The sequence below is a fragment of the Triturus cristatus genome, chromosome 8 (assembly GCF_964204655.1).
Source record: "Triturus cristatus chromosome 8, aTriCri1.1, whole genome shotgun sequence".
Lineage (NCBI taxonomy): Eukaryota > Metazoa > Chordata > Amphibia > Caudata > Salamandridae > Triturus > Triturus cristatus.
Window position 1 is genome coordinate 1,543,954,969 of NC_140591.1, and position 19,502 is coordinate 1,543,974,470.

At 49.3% G+C, this 19,502-nt stretch overlaps 1 protein-coding gene across 2 annotated transcripts in view; it reads right to left on the reverse strand.

Annotated features, from left to right (window-relative positions):
- The window catches only part of RNF121 (ring finger protein 121), a 326,737-nt gene that overhangs the window by 108,137 nt on the left and 199,098 nt on the right, over window positions 1-19,502 (reverse strand). For both annotated transcript variants that reach the window (XM_085623428.1, XM_085623429.1), the window contains exon 3: window positions 19,138-19,279. In XM_085623428.1, the coding sequence (XP_085479554.1) occupies window positions 19,138-19,279 (142 nt within the window). The remainder of the gene's footprint in view (window positions 1-19,137; window positions 19,280-19,502) is intronic.

The window sequence follows — 19,502 nt, forward strand, 5'->3', positions numbered from 1 at the left end:
GGTGCTGAACCTCTCCATGGTTCTGCGTCAAATGCGCGGGTTTGATCCGCAGTCTTTGATGCGGTACCACGGAAAGTTCGAGGAAGGTGGTGTACCACGGCTGGCGTGCCCACGTGGGAGCAACTAGGACGAGTGTCAGGGAGTGTTGTCGGAGTTTGCGAGCCACCAGCGGTATCAACGGTGCTGGGGGAAAAGCGTACGCAAATTTGCCGGACCAGTTCATCCATATCGCATTGCCCTGCGACTGCGGGTGTGGGAATCTGGCGGCGAAGCTTTGGCATTTTGCGTTTTCGCTTGTCGCGAATAGGTCTATTTCTGGGTGACCCCACTGCTGGAAGTACGGTTGGAGTACCGATGGGTGTAACTCCCACTCGTGCATCTGGTGGCTGTGTCTGCTGAGCAGATCCGCCATCTGGTTGTCCTTGCCGGGGAGGTGTTCCGCCATGAGGAACATGTTCCTCTGAATGGCCCACTTCCACATGCTCTGAGCCAGATGAGACAACTGTGGAGAGTGTGTCCCTCCCTGCTTCTGTATGTAGTACATTGCGGTCATGTTGTCCGTCCGGATTAACACGACCTTGTTGCACAGATGTACTTTGAAAGCCTTCATGGCCAGGAAGATTGCCATCAGTTCCAGAAGGTTGATGTGCATCTTCTTCTGTTGTGTCGTCCATAGTCCCTGCACTGTGTAGTGGAGTACATGAGCTCCCCATCCCTGGAGAGACGCGTCCGCTGTCAGTACTATTTGTGGAACAGGCTCTTGGAACGGTCGGCCCTTGCAAAGGTTTTGTGGATTCCACCAATGCAGAGAGTTGTATGCCCGACCGCTCACCAACACTAGGTCTTTCAACTGTCCCTGAGCCTGATTCCACTGACGTGCTAGGCACTCCTGAAGTGGGCGCATATGTAATCTCGCGTGCGGGACTATGAAGATGCAGGAGGCCATCATGCCTATCAACTGCATAAACACTCGCGCTGGAAGCGAGTGGTTGGGTCTGAACTTGGAGATCAGCGTTTGTATACCGTTGATCCTCACTAAATTTGGCTGAGCTGTGGCCGCCAGAGTGTCTATAGTCGCACCTAGGTACTGTTGTACGTGTGCGGGCTGGAGATGAGACTTTGGGTAATTTAGTGAGAATCCCAGACTGTGAAGAAGGTGAATGGTACGGGACACGTGGCTTGCACATTGCTGGGCTGATCTCGCTTGAACGAGCCAGTCGTCTAGGTAGGGGTAGACGTGTATGTGCTGTCTCCGTAAATGTGCCGCCACCGTAGCTAGGCACTTTGTGAAAACCCTGGGCGCTGTTGTCACGCCGAAGGGAAGGACTTTGAACTGATAGTGCTGCCCCTGAACAGTGAACCTGAGGTATTTTTTGTGTGAGGGGTGGATGGGTATGTGAAAATACGCATCCTTGAGGTCCAGTGATGCTAGGAAGTCTCCCTGCTGGAGAAGCGGAAGGACTTGCTGTAGAGTGAGCATGTGAAAGTGCTCCGAAAGAATGTACTGGTTCAGGGGTCTCAGGTCTAATATAGGCCTGAGCGACCCGTCCTTTTTTGGAATTAAGAAGTAGAGGGAGTAAACCCCCGTGCCCCGCTCGTGGACGGGTACGACCTAGATAGCGCCTTTTAGAAGCATACTTTCTACCTCTTGCTGTAAGAGCGTCAAGTGCTCTGAGGACATAGGACGGTTTCTTGGTGGTATTGTGGGTGGAGTGGAAGTTAACTCCAGACAGTAACCGTATTTTATAATATCTTTGACCCACCTGTCCGTGGTGATGGAGTTCCACGTGGACAGGAACCGTTGTAGCCTTCCCCCGACAGGTGTTATGTGGTCGGGAGGAAGGGAGAGGGCGTCACTGCTTGTTCTTGGGGGAGGACCTGGTGTTGCCGTAGCCATGTCCTCTGCCCTTGGTACTGGAGCCACGATAGCCACCTCGGGTGTTCTTATCGTAGGTGGTCTGCGTATTACCCTTGTTATATGTTTGTTGTGACCCCTGTCCTCTGCCTGGTCCCTTGTTTCCGGGGCGACGAAAGGAGCCGCTCCGAAAGGACTGAGTTTGTAGGGCGCCCATGGACTTTGCAGTGTCCGTGTCCTTTTTTATCTTCTCGAGGGTGGCGTAAACCTCAGGCACGAACAAAAAGTCGGGGTTGACGGGCTGATTAAGTATATTGTTTTGTACCTCAGGCTTGAATCCTGAGATACGTAGCCAGGCGTGACGTCGTAGGATGACGCTAGTGTTGATGGCCCTGGCAGCCGTGTCAGCAGCGTCTAGTGCACATTTGATGGCAGCATTTGTGAGTAGCTGTCCCTCTCTGATAAGGATTTCTGCACCTTCTTTGTAGGGGTCAGGGAGGTGTTGAAGGAGTTGCTCCATTGTGTCATAGTGCGCCCTATCGTAGCGAGCGAGGAGCGCTTGAGTGTTAGCTATGCGCCATATGCTTGCAGCTTGTGCGGCAACTCGCTTGCCGGAGGTCTCCAGCACCTTGGACTCCTTGTCCGGGGGAGGAGCGTCACCCGTTGTCTGCGAGTGTGCCCTCTTGCGGGCATTCGCCACAACGATGGAGTCGAGTGGTAATTGTCCTCTGATGTAAGTAGGATCCCCAGGTGCTGATCTGTATTTCTTATCGATCCTGGGGTTTATCACTCGTGCCCTGGTGGGTTCCCTGAAAATGTCAGTGGCTGGCTTAAGGACCCCCTTCAACATTGGCAGAGTCTTTACATGTCTTTCTGAGGATGCAAAGGTGTCCATTAGAAAGTCATCTTCGATGATATCAGAGTGAAGCTGTACATCATGGTTGTTCGCCGCCCGTTCAATCAGAGCGTTGAACGCCGCAGTATCCTCTGTGGGTGACGTTTTTGCCCCATATAGTTGTGGGTCCTGTGCATCAAGAGGTGCACTGGGGTCTGCAGGGTCGCCCCAAGTTTGGTCAGGGTCCTGCTGGTCATCAGGGTCCGTGTCCACATGGTAGGGGACTTGTTCACCCATGTAGTCCTCCAATGCATCCGTGTCGGAGCGTGTGGGGGAGGCCCGGTGTGGATCCTGGTAGGGTGAATGAAAGGGTTCATACAGGAGAGGTTCTGTGTCCACAGGCAGCTTCCTCTTTAGCGGGATCCTGAAAGGTTCCAATGGCGGTTCCGAAGTTATCCTTCGGTCGTGGAGAATCATCCTGCCAGTGTCGGCGTCGATGACGCGTGACGGAGACGGCTCGACAGGCGTAACCGCAGTTTTGGTGGCCTGTGTCCTGAGTTGAAACGCCTTCGGGATTGTGGATGGAGGCAAGCCGAAGGTAATGCTGGTCGGCACCGACGAAACCGCTGGATCGATCGAACCCGACTGGTCCTGGAGGGCAGCCTTGGTTTTGCAGCCCGGCATTGCGCCAGGCCGTACTCGGGGCGCCTTAGAGGTCGTGGCCCCCGCCAGGGTCGTCGAGGCGGCTGCAGATATCTTCTGCGCCCGTGGTGCATCGAGCCGAGGTGCGGAGATCACCGTCGACGTCTTCGACACGTGAGGTTTCGGTGTCGTCGAGGGAGTGCTGCGAGGCGTAGCAGGCGGGACAGCCCTCGGTGTCGGTGGCGTCGACGCCGGTAACCGAGCAGGTCTTTCGGCGCCGATGGCCTTCTTCCGTTTGTCGACTCCCATGTCGCCCGTCTCGAGTTCGGCACCGAAGTCCCCCTTGGTGCGGTCGGTGCCGACACGGTGCGCCGGCGTCGAAGGTGTTGAAGGCCTCGATCCGACTAGCGCCACTTTCAGTTTCGGTTTCGTAGGAACCTGAGCAGCTTTCGGTTTCGGTTTCGTGGAAGGGAAACCAGCTGGTTTAAGCGGTAATGGCTGCCGCTGAACGTCCGAGGCCGGGCCCGAGGGCGGGGCCGAAGGACTGCGTGATAGGTCTCGGGTAAGGCCCGAAGGCGATCCCTCGACCGGAGCCATAGTCTGTGGCACTGGTGAATTCTCGGTTTGAACAGGTAGGCCTTGTTCATCATCGGAGCTACTCTCTTCGGCCCCTAAGGCCTCCTCGTCGTCTCCTACCTCGGTGTCGTCTTCACCTCTGTGGAAGAGTGACTCGTCGGCCTCGTCCGATCCGGGTTCTTGGTCGGAAACGGGACTGGAGGGTAAGACTTCTACTTCTTCGACGTCGTCCGCGTCGTCGAAGATGTCAGCTGGGGCCGGTGCCGCGTGCTGCGCTTCGAGCCTCGCCGCTCGACGATTCCGCAGAGTCTTCTTTGAACGGAACCGGGCACAGGCCATACATGTCGACTCGTCGTGGTCCGGCGAAAGGCATTTGTTGCACACCGGATGGACGTCGATGTGTGGGTACTTCGCATTACATACCGGACACCTTTTGAACGGCGTCCTCGATTCCATCGTCGAAGTAGTTGATGGACAGGTAAATGCGAACAAAGTCGGTGCTGAAAGTTAGTAAACTAACAGAGAGTATCGAAAACCGATCGATAAACAGTACCGACGCGAACTAAAGGCCTTGTGGCCTCGACAAAATTTTTTCCTAACTTGAGCACAGATATGAATTCAGCAGCCCACATGCCTCGAACTGAATATGCTACTTACCAGTATGCATCTGTTCTTGGCATGTAGGGCTGCTGACATTCATATCGCCCTCCCTCCTCCCCGGCGCCTGTCGCAGCTGCAGCTCTCAGAATTATTGCAAGCATGGTCATCACTTTCTGTATCTACTCCATCACTGCCACAATGGCGAAAAACAATCTGAGGATGGAGAGGATGCCCATGCGCACTGTAGTCCAGGGGAGGAGTCACCTATCCAAGGATACTTCGAAGACTCTTCCAGGACAACAACGTGCAAACATCCGGACCCAACACTAGGCGGCGATCTATGCACAGATATGAATTCAGCAGCCCACATGCCTCGAACCTACTTCAACACGCCACCCTACATGTAAGGAGCCAAGAACCATCTGTGGAGTCCTCAAAGGACCATCTCTCAATTCCCACCCTATTCAACATCTATAGGATGCCCACTGGAGGACTGCATCAGATCGCACAACATACTGTTCTATGCTGACAACACCCAACTGATACTATCAGTGTCGGTCAGGACCCCATGACAAAAAACAACTTCATCACCTGCATGGCTAATGCTAGCCACCTGGATGAGATTCAATGGTCGGATGCTCAACTCAGACAAAACCGAAGTGGTGATCTTTGGAAGGAAAACAAAATGGTTACTTGCCAGTAGGAGTAGTTTTGCAGCTTGAAGAGTCTTTTGGATTCCCATGCTGTGCATTATTCTGCCATCTAGTGGTTGGGTCTGGAATCGTCCTTGTTTTCTTCTTTGTTCTTGTTTTGGTCGCCGTCGACCACCATTTGGTGCCAGGTACGTCCCCTGTGTGACGTCAGACGGTATCCTGGAGGTAGAGGTGTGTGGGGGTCATCTTTGGATTTTTTTTCCATGTCTTCCTTTGGTTTGTAATCCTTGAGATGGTTTTAATAAACACTGATATAGTCTTTTACTTCCCCACCTGTTTGCTGTCCTTGTAGGGGAAGGCTGGTTGGGTCGCATGTGAATCCAGAAAACTCTTCAACCTGCAAAACTACTCCTACCGGTAAGTAACCATTTCGTTTTGCAGCGTGATCTTTCTGGATTCACATGCTGTGCATTAGATTATGTAGTGGTTTCTCCCTTCTTGGGGAGGCTGTGGTGAAAGAAAGACTTTGCAAACAGGTGTTGGAGCGCCTTCTGTCCAATTTGAGCTTCCTTGCTCATCTGTATGTCCATACAATGTTTCGTGAAGGTGTGTGATGATGCCCATGTTGCTGTTGCTCAGATGGTATCAATCGGTATATTTGGCCTTAAAAGCTAGCGTTGCTCCCTTTTTTCTTGTGGAGTGCGCTGTTGGTTGCACTGTTGGTTCCTCTTTGGCCGTGTTATAACAGACCTGAATAGCTTGTACTATCCATCTTGCAATGGTTGCTTTTGTAATCACAGATCCTGTGTTGGTATGAGAGTATGAAACAAACAATTGCTTAGTTTTCCTTATTTTTTCTGTTTTCTGTAAATAATACAGCAATGCACTCCTTACATCCAAGGTGTGGAGGCTTCTTTCTGCGTTTGTGCTACCAGTGTTCTTCCAAAAGCCAGAAACAATGTTTTGATTTAGGTGATATTGAGATACCACCTTTGGCAGAAAATGTGGGTTGGTTTTCAATATTACTTTATCCTTGTGGATTTGTAAGTAGGGCTCTTGTATTGTCAAGGCCTGTAATTCACCCACTCGGCGTAATGATGTTATTGCAATGAGTAAGGCTGTCTTTAGGGTGATATGTTTGATGTCTGCTGCATGCATGGGTTCAAAGGGTTTCTTCATCATTTGAAAAAGTACTATATTTAAGCTCCATGTTAGTACGGGTGCAGCTCTTGGCGGAGCAATTTTTTGGCTCCCTCTAGGAATCCTTTTATGACTGGTCTTGTAAAAAAGCTTTTGCATGATTCTCCTCTTGTGTATGCCACTATTGCACCTTAAGGATTGAAAAGGAATAGGCTACTTACCAGTATGCATCTGTTCTTGGCATGTAGAGCTGCAGATCTATACACTGTGCATAGATAGCCATCTGGTGTTGGGCCCGGATGTTTGCAGTTTGTTTTTCTTCTTGGACAGTCTTTGGAAGTCACGAGTTCGGTGACTCCTCCTTCGGTCCGTACTGCGCATGGGCTTCGGCTCCATCCTCAGATTGTTTTTCGCCAGCAGGGAAAAGATGGAGCGTAGTGATAATAGTAAAGAAACCCATGTGTGTTGTATCTAAATAAGATAGACTGGAACGGATACAGGTAGCCGGGGAGGCGGGTGGGCGTGTATAGATCTGCAGCTCTACATGCCAAGAACAGATGCATACTGGTAAGTAGCATATTCCGTTCGAGGCATATGAGCTGCAGATTATACACTGTGCATAGATTATATAGCAGTACCCAACCCTAGCGGCGACCACCGGTATCCGTTGCAGTGGTTTGAAACAGTGTCTTTAGTACAGCCTGGCCCACACTAGCTTGTTGTTTGGAGTGCACGTCTACACAGTAATGTTTTGTGAAGGTGTGCGGTGTTGACCATGTGGCTGCTTTGCAGATGTCATCTAAGGGTATGTTCCCTAGAAAAGCCATAGAAGCCCCTATCTTTCTTGTAGAGTGGGCTTTAGGTGGAACAGATAATGTTCTTTTTGCTTTGTGATAGCAAATTTGTATGCACTTTACAATCCACCTAGCTATCCCTGATTTTGAGATGGGGTTACCTTCATGCGGTGGAGAGAAGGAGACAAACAACTGTTTAGTCTTTCTGAAAGGTTGCGTTCTTTGTATGTAGTACAGTAAAGCCCTTTTAACATCAAGTGTATGTAGAGCCCTTTCCGCAACAGATTGAGGTTGCGAGAAAAAAAACGGTAATTCCACCGATTGATTAAGATGGAAGGGGGAAATGACCTTGGGCAGAAATTTTGGATTTGTGCGAAGTATCACCTTGCTGTGATGTATCTGTAAAAAGGGTTCTTGTATAGTGAATGCTTGTATCTCGCTAACCCTTCTAAGGGAAGTGATGGCTACGAGGAAAGCTGTTTCCAAGTAAGGAACTGTAGCTCACATTTATGCATTGGTTCGAAAGGCGGACCCATTCGCCTTGTAAGAACTACGTTTAGATTCCACACAGGTGAGGGTGGTGCCCTGGGCGGAATTACTCTTTTAAGGCCTTCCATGAAGGCTTTAATAGCAGGCACTCTGAAAAGTGATAAATGCTGTCTGTTTTGCAAGTAAGCAGCAATTGCTGCTAGGTGTAGACGGATGGATGAGTACGCCAGGTTACACCTTTGAAGATGGAGCAGATAGCATATGATGTGCTGTATGGATACATCTAAAGGGTTGATTGTATTGTTACGGAAGTAAACAACAAATCTCTTCCACTTTGCGGCATAGCATGCTCGAGTGGTAGGACGTCTGGCTTCCTTGATAATGTTCATGCAATCAGGGGGAAGGTTAAGGTATCCAAATTCTAAAATTTCAGGAGCCAGATCGCAAGGTTGAGCTGAGCTGGGTCCGGGTGCCCGATTTCTCCATGGTTCTGGGTTAGGAGGCATGGGGACAGGTGCAGTTTTTGATGTGGTACCACCGAGAGCTGTAGTAGTGTGGTGTACCACGGCTGCCTGGCCTATGTTGGAGCTACCAGAATGAGTGTGAGGGAGTGCTGTTGTAGCTTCCTTACCACTAATGGAATTAGCGGGAGAGGTGGAAAGGCGTATGCAAATTTGCCTGACCAGTTCATCCATATCGCATTGCCTTTGGACAATGGGTGTGGGTATCTGGCGGCGAAGCTTGAGCATTTTTTGTTTTCGTGGGTGGCGAAGAGGTCTATCTGAGGATGCCCCCACTTGTGAAAGAATGGGTGAAGAACTTGTGGATGCAGTTCCCATTCGTGCATTTGCTGCGTTTGTCTGCTGAGCAGATCTGCCATGGTGTTTTGTATACCTGGGACGTGTTGTGCCAGGAGAAAGATTTTTTGTGGGATTGCCCATCTCCATATGCTCTGTGCTAAGCGAGAGAGCTGGGGAGAGTGTGTCCCCCCCCTGTTTTTGAATATAATACATTGCAGTCATATTGTCTGTGCAAATGAGGACTGCCTTGGCTGAGATTTGTTTCTGAAACGATTTCAGGGCTAGAAAGATCGCCAATAACTCCAGATGGTGGATGTGGAGTAATCTCTGTTGTGGCGTCCATACACCTTGCACTGTGAGGTGTAATAGGTGCGCTCCCCAGCCGGAGAGCGATGCGTCTGTTAGAATCACCTGAGGAACCGGGTCCAGGAACGGTCGCCCTTTGGAAAGGTTTGTGGTGTTCCACCACTGCAGAGAGCAATGGGTGCGACCGTCCACCAACACCAGATCCGTCAGCTGTCCCTGGGCCTGGTTCCACTGGCGTGCTAGGCACTCTTGGAGTGGACGCATGTGAAGTCTTGCATGAGGCACTATGAAGATGCAAGATGCCATCATCCCTATTTGTTTCATGAACACTCTTGCTGGGAGAGAGTGCTGAAGAAGGAATCTTTGGCGCAAGGCTTGTATGCTTGCGATTCTGGCTGAGTTGGGATAAGCTATGGCTTTTGAGGTGTCTATAGTGGCACCAAGGTATTGCTTTGTGTGAGATGGTATCAAGTGGGACTTTTGGTGGTTCACCGTGAATCCTAGCTGGTGGAGTAGTTGGATGGTAGTGTTTGTATGCTGCACACACTGGTGGTAGGACGCGGCTTTTATGAGCCAGTCGTCCAGGTAGGGGGAAGACGTGAATGTTTTGTCTTCTGAGGTGTGCCACCACTACTGCCAGGCATTTGGTAAACACCCGTGGTGTGGTTGTGACCCCGAAGGGGAGAACCTTGAACTGATAATGTTGGCCGTCCACCACAAATCTGAGGTACTTTCTGTGAGCAGGGTGTATTGGAATATGAAAGTATGCGTCTTTCAAGTCCAGTGTAGTGAGAAAGTCGCCCTGACAGAAGAGTGGGAGAACTTGTTGGAGAGTTACCATGTGAAAATGGTCTGAATGGATATATGCATTTAGAGGCCGGAGGTCTAGAATGGGCCGTAGGGTCTCGTCTTTCTTTGGTATCAGAAAGTACAGAGAGTAGACCCCTAAATTTTGCTGATTGACAGGGACCTGCTCTATAGCTTGTTTTTGCAGGAGGGAGAGTACCTCTTGTTTCAGAAGTGTGGTATGTTCTTGTGACATCGCACGGTGTCTGGGTGGAATATTTGGGGGGGTAGAAGTTAGTTCGAGACAGTACCCTGACCGAATAATTTGGGTCACCCATTTGTCTGAGGTTATGGTCTCCCAGGTTTGAAGGAAGTCTTGTAGTCTGCCCCCGACCGGAGTGGAATGGTCTGGGGTGAGCGGGGGAAAGTCATTGTGTGGGCGGTGTGGCAGAACGGGCGGTGTTGGTTTTGCCCCTGCCTTTATTATTGTTTCCTCGATATCCAACTCTTTGATAGCCCTTTGTGAAGGTATTCTGAGGAGGGGACTTATAGGACGTGGAGGCGTTATCGGAAGAGTAACCTCTGCCAGAGCCTCGAAAGGAGGAACGGCGAAAGGAGCGTCTAGGGGTGTGTGATTGTAGTGCTCCCATAGACTTCGCCGTATCTGTATCCTTCTTCATTTTTTCCAGGGCGTCGTCTACCTTTGGGCCAAATAAGTGTTGTTGGTCAAAGGGGTGGTTTAATATAGATGCTTGGACCTCTGGTTTAAAGCCGGAGATCCTGAGCCAGGCGTGGCGGCGAAGCAGAACACTGGTATTTATAGCCCTGGAAGCTGTGTCTGCTGCGTCAAGTGCACATTTAATCGAGGTGTTGGTAATAATCTTTCCCTCTTGTATCAGTTCATTAGCCTTATTTTTATATTTCTCTGGGAGATGTTGCATAAGAGCCTCCAGCTCATCATAGTGCGCTCTGTCGTACAGCGCCAGCAGCGCTTGCGTGTTGGCGATGCGCCACATATTGGCAGCTTGCGCGGCAGTGCGTTTGCCTGACGCGTCTAAGAGCTTGGATTCCTTATCGGGTGGCGGAGCTTCACCAGATGACTGAGAATTGGAGCGCTTCCTAGCTGTGGATACCACTAATGAGTCTAGGGGCGCAGGTCCTTTAATATAGGCAGGATCTGTGGGGGCTGCCTTGTATTTCTTTTCTATTCTGGGGTTTAAGACCCTAGCTCTGACGGGGTCTTTGAAAACCTCTGTCGCATGTTTGGTCACCCCTTTAAAGCATGGGTAATATAGCGGTGGATTTATCTGCTATGTCAAACGTGTCAAGTAGGAAGTCTTCCTCAACTGGATCACTGTGTAACTCCACCCCATGATAATGTGCCGCCCGTTGTAAGAGGTGGTGGAACCCTAGGGAGTCCTCTGGTGTAGATGGCCTGGATGGATAAAGATCATCCTGAGGCACATCTGGGACGTCTGGATTGTGATAATCCTCCCATGGGTCAGGTGTTCCCGGAGGAGTGGGGTCCTGCGGGGCATCTGTTGGATCATAAAAAGGATCCCCTTGGTCATCCGGGTCTGGAGACGGGGTTGGAGAGCGATGAGGCAAGGGTGGAGAAGGTGGGGGCGGAGATGGAGGGAGCGGAGGAGGTGGAGGTGGTGGGGAGGGTACTCTGAATGGGGATGTGGCAGAGTCCTTCCGTTTTGGTGGTTGAGGAGGAGTTGGCTTATCTAAATGTCTTTTCTTGGAAGACAAAGTTAAATGTCCAGTCTTTGGATCCTTTGTTAAAGTCTTTTGAAGAGGATCTGGCGTGAAAAGCTCCTCCGGCACCGATTCCTCTATCGGTGCCGATGTTTTCAGAACCGACGGCTTAGTTGGTTTATCCGCGCCATGCTTTCTCGGGGCCTCCGATTTTTTGTTCGCCGCTGAGGCAGGCTTCGACACGGAAGCGTCGGTGCCGAGGGATTTATGTTTGGTCGGCACCGAGAGGCCAGGTTTCGACACCGATGGCTTCGGAACGGAGCTTGGTGTGGTTTTCTTCGGTGCCGAAGGGTGTTTTTCGGCGCCGCTAGGAGGCTGGCTCGAGCCAGAGCCGCCAGGAGACTTGTGATGCTTTTCAACCGGGCCCGAGGTGGGGTGATGGAAGCGGTATGCTTGGTTTTCCCTAGGCCCGGAGGCGATGGGGTAACCGGAGTCTTTCGGTATGGGCGCGGGAGTGGGAGGGGGTAGAGTACTCACGACCCTCTGCGCCGGTGTGATCTCCTCCACGTCGGAGTCGTCGGCCTCGGAAGTACTGACGACATCGTCCTCCTGTTCGGTGTGCTGCTGTCCCGAAGCTCCGGTGTCTTCTCCGAAGATGTCAGGTGGAGCCGAGGTCGATGAGTGCGCCATGGTGCGTCGAGCTCGTCGATCCCGAATAGTCTTTTTCGATCGAAAAGACTTGCAGGCGGGGCAGTCTCGGGCCTCGTGTTCGGGAGAGAGGCCGAGGTTGCACACCTGATGGAGATCGGTGTGGGGAAATTTAGACCCACATTTTGGGCACTTCTTAAAGGGAGTCCTTTCCATCGGCCGAGACCAGAGTCGAGGTAGGCCTGAAGGCCGCTGCCGATGCCTGGAATCGAAGAAGTGCCGAAGAGAGAGATGAAGAAGCCGATTTCGTCTGAAGAATCTCGATGGACGAGGATTTTTCGTCGAAGGTCGAACTGGAAAGGTTCGAAGCCGGAGCACGAAGTATTACATCCGAGCCCGATGGCGGAAAAAAACAATCTGAGGATGGAGCCGAAGCCCATGCGCAGTACGGACCGAAGGAGGAGTCACCGAACTCGTGACTTCCAAAGACTGTCCAAGAAGAAAAACAAACTGCAAACATCCGGGCCCAACACCAGATGGCGATCTATGCACAGTGTATAATCTGCAGCTCATATGCCTCGAACATTGATGTTACTGTCCAAGAGGTAAGTAAGATATGTGATAACTGTTTGTGTATATTTGGATCTGGTCTTGTTGTTTGCGATGCACCATTTTGTATATCGTTTCCATTGTGCTGTATAGCACTTCCTTGTGGATTGCTTCCGTGCCTCCTTAAGCACTTCCATCGTTCTTAGCGGTAGATTGAGATTACCAAAATCTATGTATTCAGGCGCCAGGCTGCTAGTTGTAGCGTCACTTGTTCTGGGTGAAAAATGTGGCCCTGTTGCATTGTCAGCAGGTCTTTTTCTGCTCTGATCATTTCTCCCTTGGATAGTTCTAGGAGAGTCGAGTACCATGTTTGCCTTGGCCAATGAGGGGCAATGAGAATCATATTCGTTGTTGGTCCTTTTGCCTTTTGTAGTACCCTTTGTATCAGGAGTATCGGTGGAATGCATAAACAAATGTCTGAGACCAGTTTAGTGAAAGCGTATTTCCTTTTGACAGGTGGGGTGGAAACCTCAGGGCAAAGTATTGGCAATTCTTGTTCTGTATTGTTGCAAACTGGTCCAACACTGGTGTTTTCCAGATGTTGAATAGGTATTGGACTGTTGTCTGTTTTAGCTCCCATTCGTGAGAGCAATTGTTCTGTCTGCGAGGTGGTCTACTCCTGGTAGATGTACAGTTTGCAGATGTGTTGGGGTATTGCCCAATGCCAGATTCCCTGTGCTAGTTTTGTCAGAGGAAAGGACTTCATTCTATCTTGTTTGTTGAGATAGAACATTGTGGTTGTATTGTCTGTCTGTATTAGGATTGTTTTCCTCTGAATAGGTTTCTGGAATGCCTTTAGTGCCAGAAAAACAGTCTTCATTTCCAGGAAATTGATGTGTTTCGTGGAGTCCTGCTCGGGTTGAGATGTGCTCCCCATCCGTTGAGGGATGTAAATGTAGTGCATTTATATAGCGCTCCGCACCCCCCCCGAAAGGGTCTCTCAGGCGCTGTGCACATACCGCTGTGGAACCCTTCCTGGCCTTTCCCTGTGAAGTGCCCACTCCTGGGCACCCCCAAGGTGAAGCCAGGCATCCTAGCGCTTTTGGGGCCGTTGTGGAGATTAAGCAAGCTATTGCCCAGAGTTGCAGAGTGGGACCCATGATTAGAATAGGCACCGAGGCGAGAATTATCGGGTCCGGGGAAATTGAGCCCAAGACCCGCCGAGGCGGGAATTGAACCCTGGTCCGGGCTAGACCTCTGCATCAGGGTCTGCCGCTCTAACCATTGAGCCACACTTCTCCACTGCGGATGCTTCTGGGATGCGTCTGTAGTGACTGTCACAGATGGAGTTGGGTCCCTGAAAGGTCTACCCTGTGCTATGTTGGATGCCCACCATTGTGTCTCTGCTTGCACCCTTTGTGCAACAACCACTAGATCCTTCCAACTTCCTGTGGATTGCGACCAGCTGCTGTTGAGCCATTCCTGAAATGGGCACATGTGTAGGCGAGCGTGAGGGATGAGTGGGACACATGAGGCCATCATGCCCATTAGTATCCTTACCTTCCTCACTGTCAGAGACCGCCCCCTCTGGTAGAGGGCTGTTTCGTTGTGGATGGCTTGTATCCTGTTCAGTGTGGGGTAGGCCTTTGCGTCTTTTGTATTTAGCCTTGCTCCCAGAAAGGTCTCATCTTTCTCTGGGTTGGTTGATGATTTTTTGGGGTTTATTGAGAAACCCAGGTTTTGTAGCGTTTGAATTGTCTTTTGAACATGATAGTCGCATATATGCTTCGTGCAACCCTTTATTAGCCAATCTTACAGGTATGGGTATACATGGATTCTTTCTTTCCTTTGGTGTGCCGCCACTGCATCTAGGCACTTTGTGAACACCCGTGGAGCTGATTTTATTCCATAGGGGAGTACCTCGAATTGGTAGTGCGTTCCGTTGTGTAGGAATCTTAGGTACTTTCTGTGTCTTTTGTTCATTGGGATAAGTAGATATGCGTCTTTGAGGTCTATTGTTGCCAGAAAAGCACCTTTTTGGATTTGCGGGGTTATTTCTTGAAAGGTACACATTTTGAGTCCGTATGAACTTGTTTATGAACCTTAAGTCCATGATTGGCCTTATGGTTAGATCTTGTTTGGGAACAAGGAAGCATGGGGAGTAGTTTCCTGTGTGCCGTTCTTGTTTTGGTACCAATTCTATTGCCTGTTTTTGGCACAGTTCCTCGATCTCTGCGTTTAGCAGTATGCGTTCCGATTTTGTTAACTTTCTTGTTCTTGGTGGATTTGCAGGAGGTGTTTTTGCTAGCTCCATGCAATATCTGTGTTGTACCAAATTTAATACCCATTTGTCCGTTCTGATCCCTTCCCACTGACTGTGCTGAAAGGATATTCTTTCCCCCACTGTTTTGTTTGGGTCCTTTTCCATGTTGGTCAGTTTGAGCCATTTCCTATCCCTCTGGAGGTTACCTCGACCTCGAAAGGGCCGCTTCTTCTGCAGCCAGCCCTGGTAGCTTGATTGTTGGCCCATCTGTTGGTTTGGGTTCTGTCCCCGAGCCTGTTGTGGCAACTGTTGGCTTTGGCTGAGACTGCCTCTTCCAGTGGTCTTGGTTTGAGAAACCTCCTCTTTTGAAAGATCCTCTCTGTTGCAGGGCCTCCACTGCCCTTGCTGTCTCGTTGTCCTTCTTAATTTGCTGAAGTGATTCTTCCAACTCTTTGTCAAATAGATCCTGCCTGTTAAAGGGCCGGTTGATAATTGATGTCAGGACTTCTTGTTTGAATCCAGAGATCCTGAGCCAGGCATTTCTTCGGAGTATGGTTCCCATGCACATTTGCCTGCTTGCAATATATTTGCTGCATCTAGTGCAGATTTTAGGCATGTGTTAACCACATTCTTCCCCTCCTGGATGACTGCTTTCGCCCTTTTCTTGTCTTCCTCTGGAAGCTTGTGTTTATGAACTCCTCAATTTCATCCCATTGTTGGTGGCCATACCTATTAACAGGGCATTTGAGTTGGCAACACGCCAATGCATCGCTGCTTTTTCCATCCTTCTGCCCACCAAGTCCATCCTTTTGCTCTTCTTCTCTGGTGGAGGCACTGTGTTGGAGAGTGCATTTGCTTTCCTCCTGGCTGTTGGTACAATGATGGAGTCCGGTATAATGCTTCCCTGTATGTATTTTGGATCCTTTGAAGAGGGCTTATATTTCTTCTCCACTCTACGAGTTACCCCTCTACTTGAAGCTGGCTCTTTGAAAGCTTATTTTCCTTGGTCCAGAATACTTGACAACATGGTTAAATATTGTGTCCCCTTTGTTGCAGGTGCCAGTGTTTCCAGCAGGAAACATGTATCCCATTTTTCTTCATCCATGGGGCACCCCAAACTGGTTTGCTGCCCTTCTAACAATGTCATTATAGAAAGCCATGTCATCTGGGGGTGATGCTTTCGAGGGATAGTTGTGGATTTATTCCTCTGGACTCTCGGTGTAGAGATCATTCCATTCATCTTAGAAGTTTCCTTCGTCTTTCCCCTTCTCCGGTATGTTTCGGGTGTCGGTGGTGGTTCGAAGATAGCTTCTTCTTCTTCAGAGTCTTCAGCCTCTTCGGCGAAGAAGTTTCCCGGTTCTACTTCCGGTGTTTTGGGGATTCGGAAATCTTTTAAAGATTCATCGAATTCCTTCTTTCTCCGTAGTAGCGCAGCCATCTCTTCCTCGAGTCTTCTCTTTTTCTTTTCGACCTCGAGGGCCCTTTCAGCGTCAGAGGCCGGGGACTTCCTTTTCTTTTCGGCGTCGATGTTAGATTTTGGCGTCGTGCTCTTTTTCGTAGGTTCGATGTCGACCCTTGGTTTGTGGCCTTGTGCAATCGTCCCTCTTCGGTAACCTTTGGATGGGTCCCGTGGGTCTCCTTTGATCGCGGCAGACCTTCGATTGTCTTTTTGTTCTTAGTCGGGGCTGCCTTGACCGGGTTTGATTCGTGGCCCTTCGGTTCAGACGGGTCTTGGTGTCTTAGCTTCCCCTTCTTCTTTATCGACTCCTTTGCCTTCTTTTCAGCTAGTCTCTTTTCAGCGTCCTTTTCTAGAATTTCTACGTCCGACCCTTTGTGCGTAGATTCTGCTGGAGCTGCATGCTCCTCCTCATTGCTAGAGACACCCATGTCCCTCATGTAAGGTTCCTTCGTGGGCTGCGACATTGTGGCGTAGTGGGCCTGTCTCTGGTTTCGGCGTGTCCCGAGAGTCTTCAGTAGGAACGCTGCACAGGCCTCAGGCTTCGTCCTGGTGATCCTTGGGCAAGCAGAGGTTGCACACTCTGTGTGGATCTTGCTGTGGGTCTTCTCCATGACCCCTACCTCGCCATTTGTGTCCCGGAGTGGCCCTCCGGTACTGAAAAACTCTCCGCTTCTGTAAATGACCCCGTGTCGTTAATAGATGTTGTTCGTCGATCTTTTGATGACGATCCTCTTTTCTTGAAGTTTTTTCGGGAAAATGCTAACTTTCTCAGGATCTTCTTCTCTTGCATCCAGACCCAACGGCGGAAAAAAGAACCTGAAGATGGCCACCACGCACGTCGACCTCCAGGATACGGTCTTACGTCACACAGGAGACGTACCTGGCACCAAATGGTGGTCGACGGCGACCAAAACAAGCAAAGAAAAAACAAAAAAAAAAAAAAAAAAAAAAAGGACAATTCCGGACCCAATCTCTAGATGGCGGAATAATGCACAGCATGTGAATCCAGAAAAGGATTCGCGCTGCAAAACCTCTTCTTGGGACTCCACGTGGTGGCTGGTAGACCTCAGCTGTACATCTACCTCCACCACCCGAGGCAGAAACTTAGGAATCATCCTAGACAAGCTCAACATGACAGCTCAGGTAAACACGTTAAACTCCGCCTGTTACCACATACTGAGGATGCTGCGAAAAATCTTCAAGTGGCGAGCAGAGAATACTAGTAAAAAAGTCACACAGGCCCTGATGAGCAACAGGCTTGATTCTACGCAGGAATCAGCAGCAATGCATTATACGCAGGAATCCCCAAACAGTTCAACAGGCTCCAAACCACTGCGGCAAGAATCAACCTCAATCTACCTCGTCACACCCACATCACCCAACACCTCGAAGAGGTTCTCTGACTCCAGATACACAAACAAACTCAGTTCAAACCTCTCACACACACATACAAAGCACGCCTACCTCAAGAGCCACGTACACTTCAACCAACCTCCCAGGCACCTCCGCTTAGCTGGACTCTCACTAGCACATCACATACACAATAATAGAGCTGGAGATCGTAGTATCTTGTACATCTTCCTCAAAGCATGGAACAACCTCCCTTATAACATCAGAGCCTCATCATAGCTTTGCAAGAAGCTGAAGATCTGGCTCTTTGAATAATCTCACCAGGGAGACAGCAACCTACCCACCTATGAAGTGCCTGGATAGCCTCATGGGTGATTAGCGTGCTATACAAATTGACATAATATAACATCACAGTCTATACTGCTTGGAAAGTTCTTCTCAGAGTCCTGTGGATACCTCTAATATCCTTCGCAGTGGAGGATTATGAGGAGGTTTATAGTAATCTACTGTACTCCAATTGCTGCTTTCAGTTTGACTCATGGTTTGAGTTGTCCGTAAGATCCAAAGGGGCAAAAAGATCCCAATGTCATTGTTTTACTTGCAAAGTAATCAAATGACCAGTCAATTGTGGGTAAACGAGTTCTAAAGCAGCTCTAAAGCCCCTTATTTAGACTGGCCTCATCAAAAGCAAAATGTTTTATTGTCTGCAACCGCCAAAAACCTATTCCAAATAGGCTATTGACAGTGACAAGATACTAGTTACCAATTGCTCGATCTACGAGAGCCTGGACACCTTATAGACTGAAGGAAAATCTAGCTTAAACAATAAACTGGGGACATCTTCTTTCAATCAGACTACTTGCTGAGACTGCATGGCTATATAATTTGATGACTGAGAGCCCCCCAGACAGAATTTTTCTTTCAGGCTTAACCATAATGGTCTTCCTGCCCATAACAGGTGTATCAGTTACAAAGGGTTCACTGCTCCTTAGAGGGAGCAGAGGCACTTCGAGTGGAAAAAAAACTTTGGCTAGCAACCCCCAACATATTAGACAGCGGTAGTTTGTTCCAAAAGACCACAGTTCTCGAGCCCTTCACAGTTTTGCCCATATCGTGCCTGTGTCTGCATTCAGTTAAGGTCAGGTTCTCTGTGACAATGAAGATAAGGCTCTTGGCACCCTTCCCTAAATTTGCTCTCTGACGCCTGAGAACAATCTCTACCATCTCTTGAGATATGGAACACTTCCAAGGATTTTGCAGTTATGCTTCCCTAAGTCAGGGTGACATATCGAATGTGAGGCAAGCAGTGAAAACAAGCTCACAGGCTGTGTACTTTAAGCTTGGTATGAAAAGAAAGGCTTAGTTGTCTCTCTGGAAGACTGCACATGTAAGGTCTATCCTTGTTTGCATTTTGAAAAGATGTTAAAGTTTGTTCTCCTCTCTCAGGAATGAGCACCACATAATAATGGGAAATGTAAACAAGCAAAGTAGAAATGAATGGATTTTCAAGTCACGTTATAAAAGCTATTACCACTGCGATTAGATCAACTCTAAAAAATGATCTTAGCAAAATATAATAAATTTTTCTGTTTTCATTTGCTGTACAATAAAAAAAAAATCAAGAGCAAGCAGGCACTTTAACATTGTATGCACTTAAAAAGCAACCTCCAGGCCTCAGCACTTGTCCTTACATTGTATGAGCGAGGGTGTCTCTGCTTCCACTGCACCAGCAGCAGCTGTGCGACCACCAGAGTTGCAATAAGTATCAGCACCATTTCGGCGTGCATGGCCTCGTGGCCCCGGTGCTTGGCATGCATTCGAGCATGCTCCACTCTGCAACCAAAATAAAGATGTGAGATGCGTCACTAAACAAACGGGGGGAAAAAACTCACCGTACAACATAAGCACAACCTGAATCAAGTTAATAAAGAAATGAAAAAGAAGGAAAATTACTAAAAGTTTCTACGGTCTGTTCCTCAGCCTTGGAGTTGAGAATACCTGCCAGAACAGTCCACACCACGGGAGTCCCAGTCCACATACAAACCATACAAGGAAT